The sequence below is a fragment of the Podospora pseudoanserina genome, chromosome 2 (assembly GCF_035222485.1).
Source record: "Podospora pseudoanserina strain CBS 124.78 chromosome 2, whole genome shotgun sequence".
Classification (NCBI taxonomy): Eukaryota; Fungi; Ascomycota; class Sordariomycetes; order Sordariales; family Podosporaceae; genus Podospora; species Podospora pseudoanserina.
In genome coordinates this window covers 3173655-3190860 of record NC_085921.1, presented here as the reverse complement: position 1 = coordinate 3190860, position 17206 = coordinate 3173655, and the positions used below count along the sequence as shown (strand labels likewise).

The 17206-nt window shown below is 51.4% G+C and overlaps 7 protein-coding genes across 7 annotated transcripts; 5 read left to right on the top strand and 2 right to left on the bottom strand.

Annotated features, from left to right (window-relative positions):
• Positions 1–1041: 1041 nt before the first annotated feature.
• Positions 1042–2025, top strand: LGA1 (L-threo-3-deoxy-hexylosonate aldolase; the record flags this gene model as incomplete). The annotated part of the gene is made up of 1 exon (XM_062944555.1): positions 1042–2025. One exon carries the CDS (start codon positions 1042–1044, stop codon positions 2023–2025), a length of 984 nt encoding a protein of 327 aa, XP_062803395.1.
• Positions 2026–2191: 166 nt separating this feature from the next.
• On the bottom strand, positions 2192–3088 carry GPX2 (Glutathione peroxidase 2; the record flags this gene model as incomplete). The annotated part of the gene is made up of 2 exons (XM_062944554.1): positions 2192–2836; positions 2866–3088. The coding sequence occupies 2 exons, from the start codon at positions 3086–3088 to the stop codon at positions 2376–2378; spliced, it is 684 nt and encodes a 227-aa protein (XP_062803394.1). The 3' UTR covers positions 2192–2375.
• A 291-nt stretch (positions 3089–3379) lies between these two features.
• On the top strand, positions 3380–6032 carry QC764_208450 (uncharacterized protein). The gene is given in 5 exon segments (XM_062944553.1): positions 3380–3465; positions 3483–3577; positions 3634–4434; positions 4484–5485; positions 5568–6032. 3 exon segments carry the CDS (start codon positions 4398–4400, stop codon positions 5918–5920), a joined length of 1392 nt encoding a protein of 463 aa, XP_062803393.1. The 5' UTR covers positions 3380–3465; positions 3483–3577; positions 3634–4397; the 3' UTR covers positions 5921–6032.
• A 3171-nt stretch (positions 6033–9203) lies between these two features.
• On the bottom strand, positions 9204–9800 carry QC764_208440 (uncharacterized protein; the record flags this gene model as incomplete). Its single annotated transcript, XM_062944552.1, has 1 exon — positions 9204–9800. One exon carries the CDS (start codon positions 9798–9800, stop codon positions 9204–9206), a length of 597 nt encoding a protein of 198 aa, XP_062803392.1.
• A 605-nt stretch (positions 9801–10405) lies between these two features.
• On the top strand, positions 10406–12181 carry hob3 (BAR adaptor protein Hob3). Its single transcript, XM_062944551.1, has 6 exons — positions 10406–10680; positions 10752–10802; positions 10962–11007; positions 11076–11149; positions 11210–11416; positions 11472–12181. The coding sequence occupies exons 1-6, from the start codon at positions 10668–10670 to the stop codon at positions 11864–11866; spliced, it is 786 nt and encodes a 261-aa protein (XP_062803391.1). The 5' UTR covers positions 10406–10667; the 3' UTR covers positions 11867–12181.
• Positions 12182–14426: 2245 nt separating this feature from the next.
• On the top strand, positions 14427–16560 carry QC764_208420 (uncharacterized protein; the record flags this gene model as incomplete). The annotated part of the gene is made up of 3 exons (XM_062944550.1): positions 14427–15242; positions 15296–15582; positions 15646–16560. Exons 1-3 carry the CDS (start codon positions 15116–15118, stop codon positions 16558–16560), a joined length of 1329 nt encoding a protein of 442 aa, XP_062803390.1. The 5' UTR covers positions 14427–15115.
• Positions 16561–16871: 311 nt separating this feature from the next.
• QC764_0039690 (uncharacterized protein) lies at positions 16872–17181 on the top strand (the record flags this gene model as incomplete). The annotated part of the gene is made up of 2 exons (XM_062940276.1): positions 16872–17040; positions 17105–17181. 2 exons carry the CDS (start codon positions 16872–16874, stop codon positions 17179–17181), a joined length of 246 nt encoding a protein of 81 aa, XP_062803389.1.
• Between the last annotated feature and the right edge of the window lie 25 nt (positions 17182–17206).

Genomic DNA, 17206 nt, shown 5'->3' with positions numbered 1-17206 from the left:
ACTTGTTCGCTTTTTGTGGGGTTACCGGATTAGTCCCCTTGCTTTTCAATTGTTCGCTCGTCTGGTCTCAACGTCACCGCTCTCGTCTGTTATTTCTCGCACTGAAGTGGCTGTCCAGCTTGCTTCAAGCTGCTCACATGACCCCCATCCACTGTTCGTACTGGATTTTACCGCAATGGCCTCGTTCACAGGTAGTTCCTGTCTCAACAGTAAAGCTCTGAGGATCATGGGGCCGGAGTTGGTAGTCTGACCAGTCCATTACTGGTAAAGGCTCTCGTTAGTTCAAGAATAATAACCAAGAACATCTCAACAACTACCCTGAACCAGCCTTCACCTTCCCCCCAGTTACATCTGAGGCATTAGACGTGTCTGGGATCAGCATAGGGGGATGTCAGTATCGCTTGGCTAAACCCGGTTGCCTGGGTTGGTTGAATGGGCTTGGTCTGTTGTCTCTGGTATGAAAGAGACCAGATGATGTACACACTCACATCTGGTTGCCGATGGATGCTTTGGGGTGCGTGATTTCCTGACCCCATTGCTCTATATATTATCCCGATATAGCTGCGAAACATTGTCGATGGCCACAAGCGGCCGCCTTGCCGATGAGTGTGCTGGCATCGCTGTTGCATCTGACCTAGCTCCCTTCCTTCCCGCAGTCCCTGCAATCGAATTTGGAGGACTTGGCTCCGAGTTGGAGGTTCTGGCCCGCTTCTTGTTCAACATCCCACACAAGAAGCGTCTGAAGACCCATGTCTGATCAGACTAGACATCTTCTTCTTGCGCGTGGCTGACGGGCACAACCCCACTGGTTCCTATTTACATTAGGTCATGGGGCGACTGTCAACTCCCATCAGGGGTTCGTGTGTTTTCTTAAGTAGCCGGCCTTCCGCCCTGGCCGTCCCTGTCTTTTTTATCTCATACTGTAACATCTCCCCACGTGCCCACTCTCAAATCCAGACTCCTAGCCTCACGCGTCATTTGGCTTTCACGGTCCCTTCCTCTCAAAACATCCTTCATCACCGTTCGGCTTCCTACTCGACCATGACTGCCACCAATGGTGCCACCAATGGCCACTCCTCCCCCCGGAGGCCACTCCCATGTGGTATCTACGCCCCCACCATGACCTTCTTCGACGCCGTGACCGAAGACCTCGACATCCCCACCATCAAGAAGCACGCCGAAAGACTAGTCAAGGACGGCCTCGTAGGCCTTGTCACAATGGGATCCAACGGGGAGGCCATCCACTGCACACGTGAAGAGAAGCTAGCAGTGACCAAGGCTACGAGAGAGGCACTCGACGAGGCCGGCTTCACAGACACCCCCATCATCATCGGTGCCACCGAGGGCAGCGTCCGGGGAACGATTGAGCTGTGCAAGCTGGCCAAGGATGTCGGTGCTGACTACGCCCTGCTCCTCCCACCATCCTACTTTCGGTTCTTGATGGATGAGCAGGCTATATTCGATTATTTCGTGAGCGTTGCCGACGAGAGCCCGCTTGGATTGATCTTGTACAACTACCCCGGCGCCGTGGCTGGCATAGACATGGACTCGGACCTTCTTATCAAGTTGGCCGCGCACCCAAACATTGTCGGGACAAAATTCACATGTGGAAACACGGGAAAGCTGACGAGAGTGGCGCTGGCAACGGAGGCAAAGACACCGTGGGCGGAAGGGTCAGGGTACATGGCGTTTGGAGGAATGTGTGACTTTACAGTGCAGACTTTGGCAAGCGGGGGCAGCGGGATCATTGCTGGAGGCGCGAACGTCATGCCAAAGGTTTGCACAAAAGTATGGAACTTGTATGCGGAAGGGAAGACGGAGGAGGCCATTGCGCTGCAGAAGACGCTGTCGAAGGGGGACTGGGTGTTGACCAAGGCGGCGATCGCGGGGACGAAGCAGGCTATTCAGAGTTATTTTGGGTATGGTGGGCACCCGAGGAGGCCGCTGAAGAGGTTGGATAAAGTAAAGGTTACTGCTATTGAGGAGGGGGTGAGGGAGGTTATGGAGGTTGAGAGGTCGTTGTGATGGGAGGGGGTGGGTGGGGTTGGGATTGGAACAGGCTGATGAATGATGAGATGAAATATCGAATGAGTTGGAAAGGAGTGATCATCATCTGATGAACGAGATGGGCTCAGTGTCGGGAAGTAATAAACCTCACACTCAAAATACTGTGTTTATGGGGGAAAGATGGTGGCAGCAATCACGATAGGCCAATGCAAAACGCATGTGCTCATTATTCATGTTTATTGTCTCTTGCAAAATGTAGGGTATATCAATTTATCCAAGCTCGCAGTTCCCTCTCCAAAGCCCTCTTATCCAAAAAGCAACATACCCCTGGATCCTGACAGAAAAAAAACATCAAAACCGCTCATTGTTTACTTCTCCAACTCAGCCAAGATCTCCTTCTCCAGAGAAGCCGGGCCCGTCACACTAGCCCATCTCCCCTTAACCTGGCCGTCCTTGCCAATCAAAAACTTCTCAAAGTTCCACTTGATCCTCTTGAGCCCGAGGAGGCCAGACTTTTGCTCCTTGAGCCACTCGAACAAGGGGTGGGCATTGTCACCATTCACCTCAATCTTTTGCATAATGGGAAAGGTGACGCCAAAGTTGCGCTCGCAAAAGGCGACGATTTCCGCCTCGGCGTCGGGTTCCTGGCCGCCGAACTGGTTGCAGGGGAAGCCAAGGATGACGAACTGGTCTGGGTGCTTGGCGGTGATGTTTTTGTAGAGCTCCTCAAGACCAGCATACTGTGAGGTGAAGCCGCACTTGGAGGCGACGTTGACAATGAGGATTACTTTGTCTTTGAAGTTGGAGAGGGGGTATTCTTGGCCCTTGCCTATAATGGGGGTTAGTTGGGGGATGTGGGAGGGGAGGGGGGGGGGGGAGACATGCTGTCCAAGGGCTTGAAGTCATAGATGGTTGCTGCGGAAGCCATTTTGCCGAAGTATTTATTAGGTTGGACGGATCTGTTCAGGTGATAGGGTAGAGGTAAACGATGAGTCGGATGAGAAACGGATAAAATAGGCTCTATAGCTTTCGATAGAGATAGTATGTGAGATGTTGTACGACGTGAGGTGAGAAGAAACATCATGAGAGAAGTTGATGGAGAGAGGGACCAAACAAATATATTCCCCGTTGGAGGTGCCTCGGAGGTGGGGTCGGGAAAGAGCTATCTGATTCCAAATCGGTTTCACCAACTCACGCAATCCTAAGCTGGGTTTTGGGAAAGTCCGTGACCCCGGATGTTGTCTATTGGTCTGTTACCTTTACTTGTGGCGTGTTATGAACCAGGGGTTTCTAAGCAGGCAGAAAAGAGGCGCACTTTTCTCTTCTCAATGTTGGGACTTTTTCGATGAAAATGAGCCACTGTAAGCCTCGGCGCTCGAAGGGTAACAAGATGTTTGTCCTGTGATGCGATTGGTGAGTGGGCTCCACTGATTGGAAGATCGACATTCGAAAATGTAGATGGCACGGACCTCAAGAATACCGTTGACGGCCACTCCGTGTTGTGATAGCGGAGGCCGTGGACACCGCTGATGAACAACTCTCAGCATCGCAGAGAGCTGTGTTTGAACCTGTGGGTCGTACGTAGCCAGACTGACTGTGTTGTACTTCATCTGATTTGGGCTACAGGTTCTTGTCCATCTATGGATAGCATTATCAGCGGAATTTGGAAGCGCTGTTTTGCACCAAACTGTCTGTCTGGTACAGTTCGGAGCAGCCCTGTGTATCTCGGTTAAGGGTATAGCGAACTTCATCTGATGTTACCGTTCGCCATAGCAATGCAAACAATGAACCACGCGATAGGTTCATGCAGAGCGGCATTGTCAACTGTCGAGTTTTGTGTTTCGGGTGTCCCTGAAGAAGGATACCAAGAGTCTGTGACTTGTGGGGCAGAGCAACGCGGGGTTGGCTGCTGGCTGGTACGTCACTGGGCACAGAGAATGTTGAGATGAAGTTCGCTGGTGTTATAAGCGGTGATGGTAGCTGATGGGCTCACATATATATCAACTCGATTTCCAAAGCTATATTTTAACTGAAGATTTTCAAATCGTGGTGCAGTATTGTCCTTATCATGTCTCAGAGACAGCACCTCAAAGGTGCCCCTCCAAGCTGTTGCCCCGCGTTGGACATGGGAAGCTTAAAGGTGCCGGCCGCCCACCGCCAATTGATGACGACGAGCCCAGGCCCCAGGCGACTTGGAGCTGCAAGCGGCAACTCTCTTTGAGCCGCAATCGATGAGGCGGAAGACAGAGACCAACTCCGGATATCTTCGGTTCATATCCAATCAATTGTTCCTTCCCACTGTTTTATCTTCTTGAATTTCATCATCCTGGTCGCTGCGCATACTCCCCGCTCTTCCCCTTCTCCTGGGACACTCGAAGCTAGCAAGCGAAATGGAGGAGCAACAGAAAAGAAATATTGTTATTATCGGTATATATTCCATTCTCTCATGTTTGCTCTATAAGCTAATACAGACTAGGGGGCGGTATTATCGGATGCACGACGGCCTACTTCCTAACACGCCATCCCAAGTTCAATCCGAACCTTCACACGATCACTCTACTCGAAGCAACGGCGATTGCTGCTGGCGCATCCGGAAAAGCTGGTGGGCTCCTGGCGCTATGGGCCTACCCGCAATCTCTGGTTCCATTATCATACCGACTACACAAAGCGTTGGCAGAGGAGCATAATGGCGCCGAGCGCTGGGGATATAGACGAGTAGGATGTGGGTCTATCACAGCGACTGTTACTCGAGACGACCTCCTCGCTAGAACCAAGACGAACTTAACACCCTCGTCACCTGTAAAAGGAGAGCAAAATGGAAATGGGGTGGCTACAAACAGTCAAAACAATGATGCTCTTCCGATACAGAGCTCAGTGGCCGGTGACCCTGCCCAGGGCGACAAAGAATCAGACTGGCAAAAGCTCCCGAAGCAAGACGAAGATGCCACTACCCTGCTCAAGCCTTCTGTTCTACCGCAAGATCTCGACTGGTTCGACTCTACAGTTGTTCAACACTATCAAGAGATGGGTCAACCTGGAGCAACCGAAACAGCACAAGTTCATCCTTTTCATTTCACTACTTCAATTGCCGCCCTCGCTCAACAAAAGGGAGTTGATTTCCGAATAGGCGCAAAGGTCACTCGTCTCAAGTACAACAGCGAGAAAACAAAGGTTATCGGGCTACAGTACGAAGACAGAAACAGCGGCGAAGTTGTTGATCTGGACAATGTGACAGATGTAGTTGTTTCTGCGGGGCCATGGACAGGCAAGATCCTGCCTAGAACCAAGATTGAAGGATTGAGGGCACATAGTGTGGTTTATGAGGTAGATGTGACGCCGTATGCTGTCTTTACCGACATTATGCTGCCAACAGACTTTGTGCCTGAGCATCGGGCGAGAAAGGGGCAGAAGAGGAAGCATAAGCGGAATGTTGATCCGGAGGTGTATGCTAGACCTTTTGGTGAGGTATATGCTTGTGGTAGGTTTCTTGGGTCGAGTTTCTGTCGTTTATCCTAGTCATGTTTCCACAAAGATGAAGCTAACATGACTGAACCAAAAAGGCGAACCAGATCCTTCGATCCCTCTTCCAGAAACTGCAGACTTGGTGCAGTGCGACGAAGACCAATGTGATGACTTGACTGCATATATGGGAACCGTTTCGCCTATCTTGGGGAGTGCTCCCATCAAAGCGAAACAGGCATGCTATCTGCCAAGGCATATGAGGTTTGGCACGGAGCGTGACCCAGTCATTGGGCAGTCTTACGTGAAGGGGTTGTGGATCGCTTCCGGGCATACATGTTGGGGGATTCAGAACGGTCCCGGTACTGGGTGTTTGATGGCTGAACTGATCCTGGATGGTGAAGCAAGGAGCGCTGACATTACAGAGCTCGAGCCGAAGAAGTATAAGGTCTAGATCTCGGATTACCTTCATTTATGTACCCAGAACCCTGACAAATATTTGACATTACGCTCGCGCTTAGCCGCTGTCAAGTTAGTGGCCGCATCCTTGGCGAGATGTTTGAGGCGAGGCATACATGGCCGCCTATTTGGCTCCCTCCATCTCTCCCTTTTGTACAACATATAGGGATTTTTGTTCTGTAAGAAGTATCTGGCTGCCCAATCTCATAGCCACGATCATGGAGGTTGCTGGTGCTATTATTGGGGTCATTTCTCTGGGCATTCAAGCTACCCAATGCCTCGTCAAGTATTACACAACAGTGAAGGACCTGAAAATCGACACTTCGCGTACCATCAGCAAGCTGGATTCCCTTCTTTTGATTCTCAACTCTTTAGACTCAAATTTTAGAAACCGCAAATTCCAACCTATTGAGCTAGCACTTCTCAAGACTATACAATATTCGATTCAAGAGTGCGAGGAATACATATACGAATTGAGCAATGAGTCCAAGATACTCACAGAAGCTCCTACTCCAAACCGACTCACGAGGACTGCTTCGTCCAAAATCGAGGCTTTCGCACGTACTGCTGCTCGCCGGGTCACCTACCCTTTCCACCGTAAGTAGCAGTTAAGCCTGCACGATTTCCCACTAACTAACCGTATATGTGTATGTAATAATAGAGGGTACGCTTCAGAAACTTGACGAAACCATTGACAACATCCGCGCCGGCCTAACGTTGGCTCTTCAAGTGGCCCAACAAAAGGACGCAACGACCATTCAGGATGATATACAAGACACCAAACTTGCGGTTCATCTCATCAGAGGTAGTCAAATTACTATTCAAGATGGTATAAAAGACACAAAAGCCACTGTTAGTCTTATGAGGGACAGCCAAATGAAGATTGAGGATGATGTAGAGGATACGAAAGCGGTACCCAACCACATCCGAAACACTCAAGTATCCCATGAACTTCGATCCTGGTCGGGCCTAAAAGCGCCCGATGTGTCAGTCAACTACAATGAGGCCTGTAAGAAGCGTCATTCAGGAATTGGTCACTGGTTTGTGAAAGGAACTGACTTCAACACTTGGCTATCCACACCAAATTCCTTCCTCTGGTTGAATGGGTTTGCCGGCTGTGGTAAGTCGGTCCTGTCTTCAACAGCTATCCAGTTGGCAGAGAGACACCGGCAGCAGCAGTCCCGCCCGGAAAAGTCACCAGTGGCTTGGCTTACTTCTACTTCACTTTCAACGACGGATCGAAGCAAGATGCTACCGCTTTGCTTCGATCAGCAATCCTCCAGCTCGCTGGTCAGATTAAGACAGGGGAAGAGCACCTCAAACGCCTCGAGGATAGTTTTGTTGACGCCACGCCACCCGATGACGAACTCTTGGAGACTCTAAACGCCATAATTCGGGAGTTCGAGGACGTCTACATCATTGTAGACGCCTTAGATGAGAGTCCAAAAGACAGACACCGAGATGATTTGCTCGATGCGGTACAAGTAATACGAGAGTGGTCAGAACCTCGGTTACATCTTTTGGTCAGCAGCCGTGACGAACAAGATATTCGGGAGTGTCTATCACCATCTGAAGACGGAGACATCAAAATGCTTCCATTGACTCGGATATCTCGTCCTTCGTTGCTGCTCGCTTACAAACGAATCGTCGCCTCCAAGGGTGGAAAAACTATCGACAGGAAATTCAGGATGCTCTAGCATCTCGTGCTAATGGCGTGAGTTTTTTCAGGTTATTTGGTGGTCATGAGACGTCTTCAATGTCAACAAAAACATGTGGATGTGTACTGATACATCACAGCTTTCGATGGGTCGAATGCCAGTTCAAAGCCCTCCAATCCCGTCCAATAAGCAAGACCCATCTCAACAGCATGCTCGCCTCGCTCCCTCGGAACCCGGAAGACACCTACGAACGAATACTCCTGAATATCGACAAAGCCTTAGCCGAAGATGCCAGGAGAGTCTTGACACTGCTCTGTACCGCTGCACGGCCGCTTACAACCCTCGAGCTCATCCATGCAACGGCAGTGGAGCTCGGAGATAATCCCCAGTTCAACAAAGACAGGATACTGGAGGGTGATGACGAAATCCTGAAAATCTGTCCTGGCCTCCTCGAGTTCGACCAAAACAGCAACGTGAGGATTGCTCACTATTCGGTCCAGGAATATCTCGAGTCAGATAGGATAACAGACTCACTGGCATCACAGTTTCACGTCGAGAGACAAGCTGCCAATACAGAGGTTGCTCGCACCTGCTTGACATATATGACGGATCCAGAAGTCTCCGAGTTGGTCGAGCAGTTTGTTATTAGCCCGAAAGACAAAGAACAGGGCGAGCTCATAGTCGCTACTTTTCCACTCGTGCAGTATGCTTCCAGCAACTGGAGGGGCCATAATAGGTTGGCAGACATGAGCCACCCGCAACTCCACAGCCTTGTTCTGCAGCTACATTACAACTCAAAGAATTTGTGCGATCCTTTGCTGTTTTTCTGATGGGGCACTGGGGAGGCTCCCATTTTTAGATCAGTTAGAGACCCCATACACGCAGCCGCAGACAAGGGTTTACAGTTGGTACGTTCAAGCCACGGTGCTGAGGTTGGCTATCGGATACTCTGACTAACACCCAACTTTTTCAGATCCTCCGCGCCCTCTTTGAGACCTGTCCTGAAGTCGACCGAACCAATTTCCCTGCGGCGAGCTACCCTCAGGGACCAATATGGAGCTTTACGTGAGCTGTTGACACATGACGTTGATCCCGATGTCGAGCTTCAAGCCGAGTTTGGCACTACAGCGCTGTTCTGGGCTTTGTACTCGTCGCATAATGACTCGGCCCGGATCCTTTTAGAGTATGGCGCCTGACCCAAATCACATATTCCAGACGCCCCAGGATGGTATCGGGTTTGCCGTACGTGATTGGTTCATAGGAGATGGTTTTGATGTGGATGTTGTGACGCCTTTTGCTTGTCGCTGTATGGGCTGAGAATGGGAGGGGAGTGGAATTACTTCTTGATAACGGTGCAGATCCTACTGTTGGGCGTCTTTTAGAGGCAGCAGCACACCGAAATGACGAGAAGGCTTTACAGCCGCTCCATAAGAGGGGTATACGGGAGAGCCAGATGTTGGCATGATGGGGAGACACATGCAGTTATTCTTCATTGGTATGGTTTTGGGTAATGGAGGAAGAAACTGAGGAACTCAGGATATAGACTCCTGCCTCCAAATTGGGTATCACAAAATATATCGGTACAGATTCTCTCACACCTTCAACCCTTTAATTTGCACCTCATGAAGCCTCCCATTTCCTCTCCAAATCCATCAACGCAGCCAACAGCCCAGCCCCTCCCTTCTCCTCCAAAATCCCTCTAGCATGCCTTGGGATCTTGCTCAGCACATAATCCGAAACCGACGCCCTCTCCCTCTCCACCGGCCTCCCAATACCGACCGAAACCCTAGCCCACTTCCCTTCTGGATCAGCCTTCAACGAGGCGTTCACGCTCTTAATGCCGTTATGCCCCCTATGACTCCGCGCCCAATCCCTAATCTTCACTACACCCAGCTCCTCCTCCAGGTCATCATGCACCAGTACAACTCCCAACTCAGCTGGACTGAGCCCATTGTCAATAAGGTGTTCCCTGTAAGCCCTTGCGAACCATGTCCCAGTCACATTCATAACACAGGGACTTTGCAAAAACGAATATTTTGGCCCGATGGAGGCTTCTGTGCTCTTCTTTCCATGCCGCGCTACCTTGAAGGAAGGCTGCGTATCAGCCATCTGGTTTCGTAGAGCGTTGAGGACGATGTGGCCGGCTGAGTGGTAGGTGTTGCGGTAGGCTTCGCCGGGGTTGCCGAGGCCGACGACGAGGATGCGCCGAACAGACATTTCTGGTGTTTATGACTCGATGGATGTTGCTGGTACTGGTTCTGGATCCTGAACGGGTTTTTGTTTGAACCGGCGGGACTTTTGTTTGGTCGTTATGCTGGTTGGCTGCCTCTGGCAGACTTTGGTGTTGTTTCTAAGTGTCTTTGCTGTGGGTGGAAACTTTTTAAATGGGCTTTGAACAGCCGGCTGGGGAATTGCTTGTTGGGTGTGTGGTCTTTTGGATAGAATGCAAAAATGAGTGAATGAAAGAAAGGTGCAACATAAGAGTCTATTGCGAGATCTTATAAATAAAACTATGGTCTACATTTTTGACATGAACCGTAAGCCTCCTCGCCGCGGCGAGTGACTCAAAGGCATTCTAACTTTGGAACACAAAGCCGTTGTTCTGAGTGAGTGAGATGGCTTGAAGTGAGATGAGGTTGGAAGGCTTGGTTGTCAGCTGGCAAACAGGCGGCAGCCCAGAAGCTCGGAGATGGCCCACTTGGCGGGGGATCTGTGCCGGGATTGTGGCTGTTCCTGGGCTCTGACGTCGTCGGGGCGGGACGACGGCACGCACGCGGGTTTGGTAGGCAGTCAAGCGGGGCTCAGCCACAGTTCAACATTCGTCACCTCTCTCCATCTCGGCGGTTCAGATTCAAACCGGCCACAACGAGCATCCTAGCCAGCCTTGAACCACGACACTACCTGCGGTTGTCAGTCAATTAGCTTTGCCTTGAATATCGCTTCATTCAACAACGACGACCAATACAACCGACGACTGCGCATTGCCCTATTCGAACAGGGGACGAACGAGCGACGCCCTGAAAACCCCTGAATTTCGAACCGCAATAGACCAGGAATCAACCAGTCAACAACCAGTTGCCCATCATGTCTTGGGCGGGTACGTGGACCGCACCATAACTTGAGGATGTACCAGAGACATTTTGCGCTGACCTTTTTGTTGTACTGCAGGCTTCAAGAAGAATGTCAACCGCGCTACGACGCAGGTGATGATGAAGACCGGTTCGTCCGTTTCGTTAATGCACTGAGAGCACCAACATCAGCGCCACACCACTTCCATGGCCTCGCCCCCAACGATGCCAACCACTACACTATACTCTACCGCCCCGAAGACGAAATTTCTTCTGCTTCCAAAATGCTGACTGTTCTTGGTTTGATCAGGCCATGTCGAGAAGACAAATGACCGGGATTATGAAGTTGAAGAAAGGTACGGATATGGTGCCACGCAATCGCTGGTTGAAAGAGGTTGGAATAGGAAACTGATATTTTGGATAGACGTTTCAGAACCATGGAGGCGGCATCGCTGCGGTTACAGAAGGAGGCAAAGGGATACCTCGATTCTCTGCGAGGTATGAGGACACGGTGCCAGAAGGGACAGGTCGAAGCGGTAATGTACTAACAGATAACAGCGATGACGGCCTCACAAATGCGTATTGCCGAGACAATCGATGCCTTCTACGGCGAAGCCGGCGCTAAGGACGGCGTGAGCAGGAGCTACAAGCAAGCAGTAGAGGATTTGGATGCCGAAACGATCAAGGCGCTCGACGGGCCATATCGGACGACAGTGCTAGAGCCCATCTCGAGATTTTGCGCCTACTTTCCCGATGTGAATGAGTGTATGTTCCTACTCCCTGCCCCCGGATCCGAGACCTTCTGACACGGGTAATTTAGGTATCAAGAAGCGCAGCCACAAACTCCTCGACTACGACGCACTACGTGCCAAGGTTAAGAAGCTGGTCGAAAAGCCCGACAAGGATGTTACCAAGCTCCCAAGAGCGGAGAAGGAGATGGACATGGCCAAGGCAGCATACGAACAGCTCAACGAACAATTGTGCACGGAGCTTCCACAGCTCATCGATCTACGCGTTCCTTACCTTGATCCATCATTCGAGGCACTTGTCAAGATCCAATTGCGGTTTTGCGCAGAGGCTTACAGCAGAATGGCTCAGGTGCAGCAGTACCTAGATGCGGACACTAGAGATCAGTACGCCGAGGGCCACTTGGATAGCAGAGTCGAACAGGTGCTACAGGAGATAAGAGAACTGAGCATCAGTGGGACTGTGTAAAGGGGGTTGAGAGGGTGATTACTGGAAACTTGGATGGGACTGGAAATTCTTATGTTGTTGTAATTGGCGTTTTGAGATGGGACATTGACCGGTTGGAACAGAGCCTGTATGCATTCTTACATACCCTATGCATGCTATTTAGCCTTCTTTTGGTGTGAGGTCTTCTTTTAGAAGTTTGACCTGGCAGGTTTGCTGTATTGCCCTTGCTGATTAGATCACATGAACAAGCAGGCGGTTCTTCTTATTGGACATTTTTAATCCTATGCAAGCTTATATCGCCATCATAGTCATGTTCACCCATGTTATATACCTAGGCCTGCAGCGTGTGGGGGTTAGCTGGAAGTTTTCATCAAAGTTCACATCACGGCCTTGAAATAACTCCCAATTTTACCACTTGTTTTGCCATGTGGTAGCTGGGAAGTATTGGAGGTCATAACCGAATGTAGAGTACACCGATGGCTTCTTTCATGTAGCTCACCAGCATCTCTTGCCCTGGGAAATAGTGCCCGAGTGAGCGATGTTCCCTAGGCGCTGTCGACCAACTCACGTGGTGTATTTGAGAGCAGTCAGCGATGGATGAAGATGGCCCCTTAAACGTCAATGGCTAGGCCAGGTATGGAAAGGGGGGTATTATATTTTGGTTTAAGGGGCCTCGCCATTGTTTACATCAGTATCACTGGGCACTGGGTATATTTGACGGTTCCTCCGAACGCTCGGCTCGGCATCCGAAAAGTATGTACGGAGTCGGAGAGGAGGGTCACATGGTTACGGGGTTGACACTTTGGGACGGGAAACGGAGGCGGAGAGGCGGAGACGTCTTGGCTTTTCCGCTCCCACTGTTTTTCAAAGACACCAAGTGCATTGAAACGTCACCATGTATTTTGTGGAGTTGTCGCATTGAAGACAGATGACCCATCGGTTTGGATGAGAATGTGAGATCGACGGAAGCGAAATGGGAAGGGGAGGTTTTGAATGGCTTGTGGTTGGCGCCAAGTGTGGGTTGTTTTGAAGTTGGGAAGCTGGGAAAATGTTGGACTTCAAAGAGGGAAAGTGAATCAAAGAGCATTGGTGGAGGACAAATCCGAACTGCAGCCGCATGTCCAATGACTCCATCACTGAGCATTTGGTTTTCTCTAGCTTCCATGACTGTCCAAGCACGGTGACGGTGTTTCGCAGCGTCATTGTCATAGGTGGTGTCGTTTGGCCTAAAAATAAACCCTGTTAGTCAACCAAAAGTCAATCGAAACCCGCCGAGTAGTTGGTTGGCTTCTGATCGTCAGGGCGTCAAAGGGAGCAAAGACAGCTTCAATTGGCTCTGAGAGACTGAGACTTCAAACTGAAGGCATGAAAGTCGATTAGAGATTGACAAGGCAAGGCTGAAACAGCGCTGAAGAGACGGGGGGACCTTGCAACTGGCTTTCAAGTGCTGTTTCGGATTTGGCCAAGCGCTCTGAGGATTTGGTATGAATTGGGCCATGATTGACGGCGGCTGGCGGATCTCTCCGGCGTTTCGTTTTTGGCGCTACGATTGCTCCGGATCTGCCATTCTGCTGGCCAATGGTTCCGATCGTGAAAGGATTCTTTTTCTGGAAGAAGACGATGATCACCTGCAAACACCCCGTCCGGGCGGCAGTCGGAAGGCGTAGAGAAACAACAGCAAGAGCATCAGCGACTTGTTATCCGCACCACACCAATACGCCCGAGCTCGGGCCGACCATCCACCATGTTGGAATGTAGTGAGGGCCTAGACTTGATTGTGATGGTGGGTGGTCGCTGAATAGCATGCTGTAACGATTTCAGGCTATTCTGGCCCAAGCAGGTGGCTCTTGTGTCGGATGCAGGAAGAGCTTCTTCTCAATATCGACCTACAGGTTGCATGCTGGTGTGGGTGGCACCAGAACCGGCGTGTTGGCGGAAATGGTACCGGATCATCATCCCAAGTATATTCAATGGGTCCGGCTCTTATTCGGTGCGAATAGCTCGTATCTGGATGTGCTTGTGAACAGCAATCGACTCATTGATGGCCGGTAGATGGGGGAAGCAAGAAGAGTTGAACGCGACACACAAACTGCTGCGCCTCAACAAGTGGGTTGGTCGATTGGGAGCCAGACGCCCAGAAAGCAACGGGGAACCTTGTCAATCGTGCAGATGTCTTCGGAGACATCCCAAGACATCTAGATCCAACAAGTGACAGGTCTCCATTCAAGGTGTCCACAGTCCACAGTCCCACAGCAGCAACAGCTGGTCAGGGGAATGGGCCTCTTGTGTGCTACCATAGCAAGCGTGACAGCAAGCGTTTCGATGGGGCGAATCAGTCTAGGGAACGGGTGCCTTGATATTTTAGGACAGAAGCCTTTCTCACCAGTCGCGCGTGTAGATGCTGGTTCCATTTACATGTGGGAATTGAAGGACGGTGAGGTAAGTGGAAGGTGTCTGGTGATTTCTGCTGTCGACGGTCCGCAAAGCCATTGCAGCTTCCATATCGAGACGGCATGAGAGTGATCTCACGCTGCAGCTTCCACTTTCATCCGATATTGCGTCGACAAAGCTGTCCGAGATGTGGCCGTGTCTGGGCAACCAGCAGAATGGGAAACATCGATCATTCATGATTGAGAGATTCCGCACCCGCTGATAACAGACTGATACCCCAGGTGCGCGGGTCAGCTGTTGGTGGGCATGGATGATGGGACCCCCCTGTAGTTGCATGTTTAGCGCTCTGCAGCCACCGCTCAGGGTGTGAGTGGCCCCTGGCCCGCTTGGGTTCGGCGGACCCTTGTTCCTAGCGACCAGCTACAGGATTCCAATTCACCCGTTTTGACGAGTTTCGCAATCAAGAGGGACGGTACGGTACAAATCTGTCTCGCGGCCATTGAATACATATCAGAGCCCTCACTCTCTTTTCCCAGACTCTACCTCTGGCCTCTCTTTTATTCGCCTTCCTCGACTGCATATGACCCTGTTCCCGTCCCGAAGCAGTGCTTCCCAACCTTTTGCCTTTCTTAATCGGCTGCCGTCATTGTAACACGGAGGAACGTCACTCATTACGGATACCACACCACAACCCAACCACCACGACTAATTCAAGAGGTTGGAGCAGCCGAGCTGTGCGCTGGCAATTCCCACCGGGAGACACCCATAAGGACACTATCCGCCATCTGTCCCACTGCTGATAGGACATTTCTCCTCTTTTTCCTCATCTGCACAACTCACCTATACCGCCATCTACAACGTACACACCAGACCCTCATCATGAATATTGGCAAGAAGTTCGACCGCGCCTTCCAATGGGCCGGCGAGAAGATGGGCAGTGAAGCAAAGACTACCATGTCTGATGACTTCAAGCAGCTCGAAATGGAGATGGCTCTTCGTTTTGAGGGTGAGGTTTCCCATCACACTCCGAAGAGAGCTTCTCGTACTAACAGGACACAGGCATGGAACGCCTCCAAAGGTCAATGAATCAATACGTCAAATGGGTTGGCCGCCGTGTCGAGGCTGCGGAAGACAGAGAGAAGGGCCTCCCAGCTGCCTATCTGGGCCGCACAATGGTTGCACACGGCGAGGAGTTCCAACCAGACTCCGACTTTGGCAACTGCCTCATAACGATGGGTCGGGCCAACGAGAGGGTTTCCGCAATCCAGGAGGCTTATGTTGGGGAGGCCACAACAACCTGGCTGGAGTCGCTGGAGAGGTCGCTGGCTATGATGAAGGAGTATCAGGTTCGTACGCAACTACCGCTTGCTTCCCCATGAACCTGTGTCTAACCAATTGTTTTTGCACAGGCTGCCCGCAAGAAGCTCGAGAACCGCCGCCTTGCGTACGACGCCAGCATCTCCAAGTCCCAGAAGGCCAAGCGAGATGACTTCAGAATCGACGACGAGCTTCGCGCCGCCAAGGCCAAATACGAGGAATCTTCCGAGGACGTTGGGCGCCGTATGCAGGACATTCGGGATGCTGAAGCCGACAGCGTACGGGATTTGACGCAGTTCTTGGACGCCGAGCTCGACTACCATGAGCGGTGTGCCGAGGAACTCAGACGTGTTCGCCAAAACTGGCCAGGAGCACCGGCACCCGGAGGCATGAGCACATATGGCAGTATAGAACGGCGCCCAACAACCGGCCGTGCCAGGTCGAATACGGCGCAGAGCTTCTCTGAGCGTGCTCCTCGGGTGAGCAGCCAGAAGATCTACGAGTCCGACGAGACCGAATCGAGCGCACCACCTGTCCGCATGCCTGCGTCTCGTACTGGACGTATCGGCCTTCCAGTTCAACCTCAAAATCAGCAAGACGGTACGGTTCGCCCCACCATCAGCAAGGCTAGTACTTTCCAGGGCGGTGCGAGTCTGGAGCGAGAGCGTATCGGCGGAGGTCGGATATCCGGCGCCAGCACTCCAAGCTCGGTGTACGGCGTCAACCAAAACATCCCCAACGTCAGCAACTTGCGTGGCCAGTTGCGCCCTGTTAACAAGATCGTGACCACCAAGGACGATGTGTTTGGCGACCGGGATGACGACACGAGCGACACGGGAAGCCCGGATTGGGGCCGTAGCTCAAGTCCCGCCACCAGTGTAGGGAGCGCGAGTCTTACACGCACGTCTAGTTATCCTGTCGTGAAGAAGGCTCCACCGCCGCCTCCTCCGAGCAGATCCAAGAAGCCTGCTCCTCCAGTACCAGCGAGACGGGAGGTTGGTTACTAGATGTTCCGGGTAGGGTGACGCGACATGATGCGTGTGGTTATGAGGCGGTGAAAATGGGCTCTCTCAGCCCCGGGAACTTAATGATGCATTGTGAGATACGTGTTATGTGGATTTTATAGCGGCAAGAAATATCGGTCAAGGAATGAGTCTGGTTGGCGTCTGGTGTCGCATTCTTCTTGGTTGGTTTTTCGTGGGCTGGATCCGCAAAGTTGAGAAGGCGTTATCAGTTTAGGGATCCTAAAAGCTATTGTAGAAAGGCAGGCTCGGTACAATCCTGAAAAGCCTTCAGAGTATAGTTAGAGAGCTATGAAATGACATTGATGACACTGATGACATGGGTGATTGTGGTGTTGTTTTTGGGTGATGAAATCGGAGAGGTTGGAGTGAGGTTGGAGATGGACAGGGGTAACGGCCAGACCCGCCACAGCGTTGCGTTGGCCCCTGTAAAGCCAAGATCTGATGTGGGGCATTTTCACCGAGGTGAGCGCCCCGCTTAGAGCATTTGACCGCCAAGGGGGCCGAAGCTCACCTTGACTTTTGCCAGGAACGACCTGGATGTCAACGACAACGTTCGCGCCTTTGTGTCGTGGCAGCGGTCTCCCACGTTTCGCGAGTTTGTAAATGGCGCTCTACTAAGCAATCATAA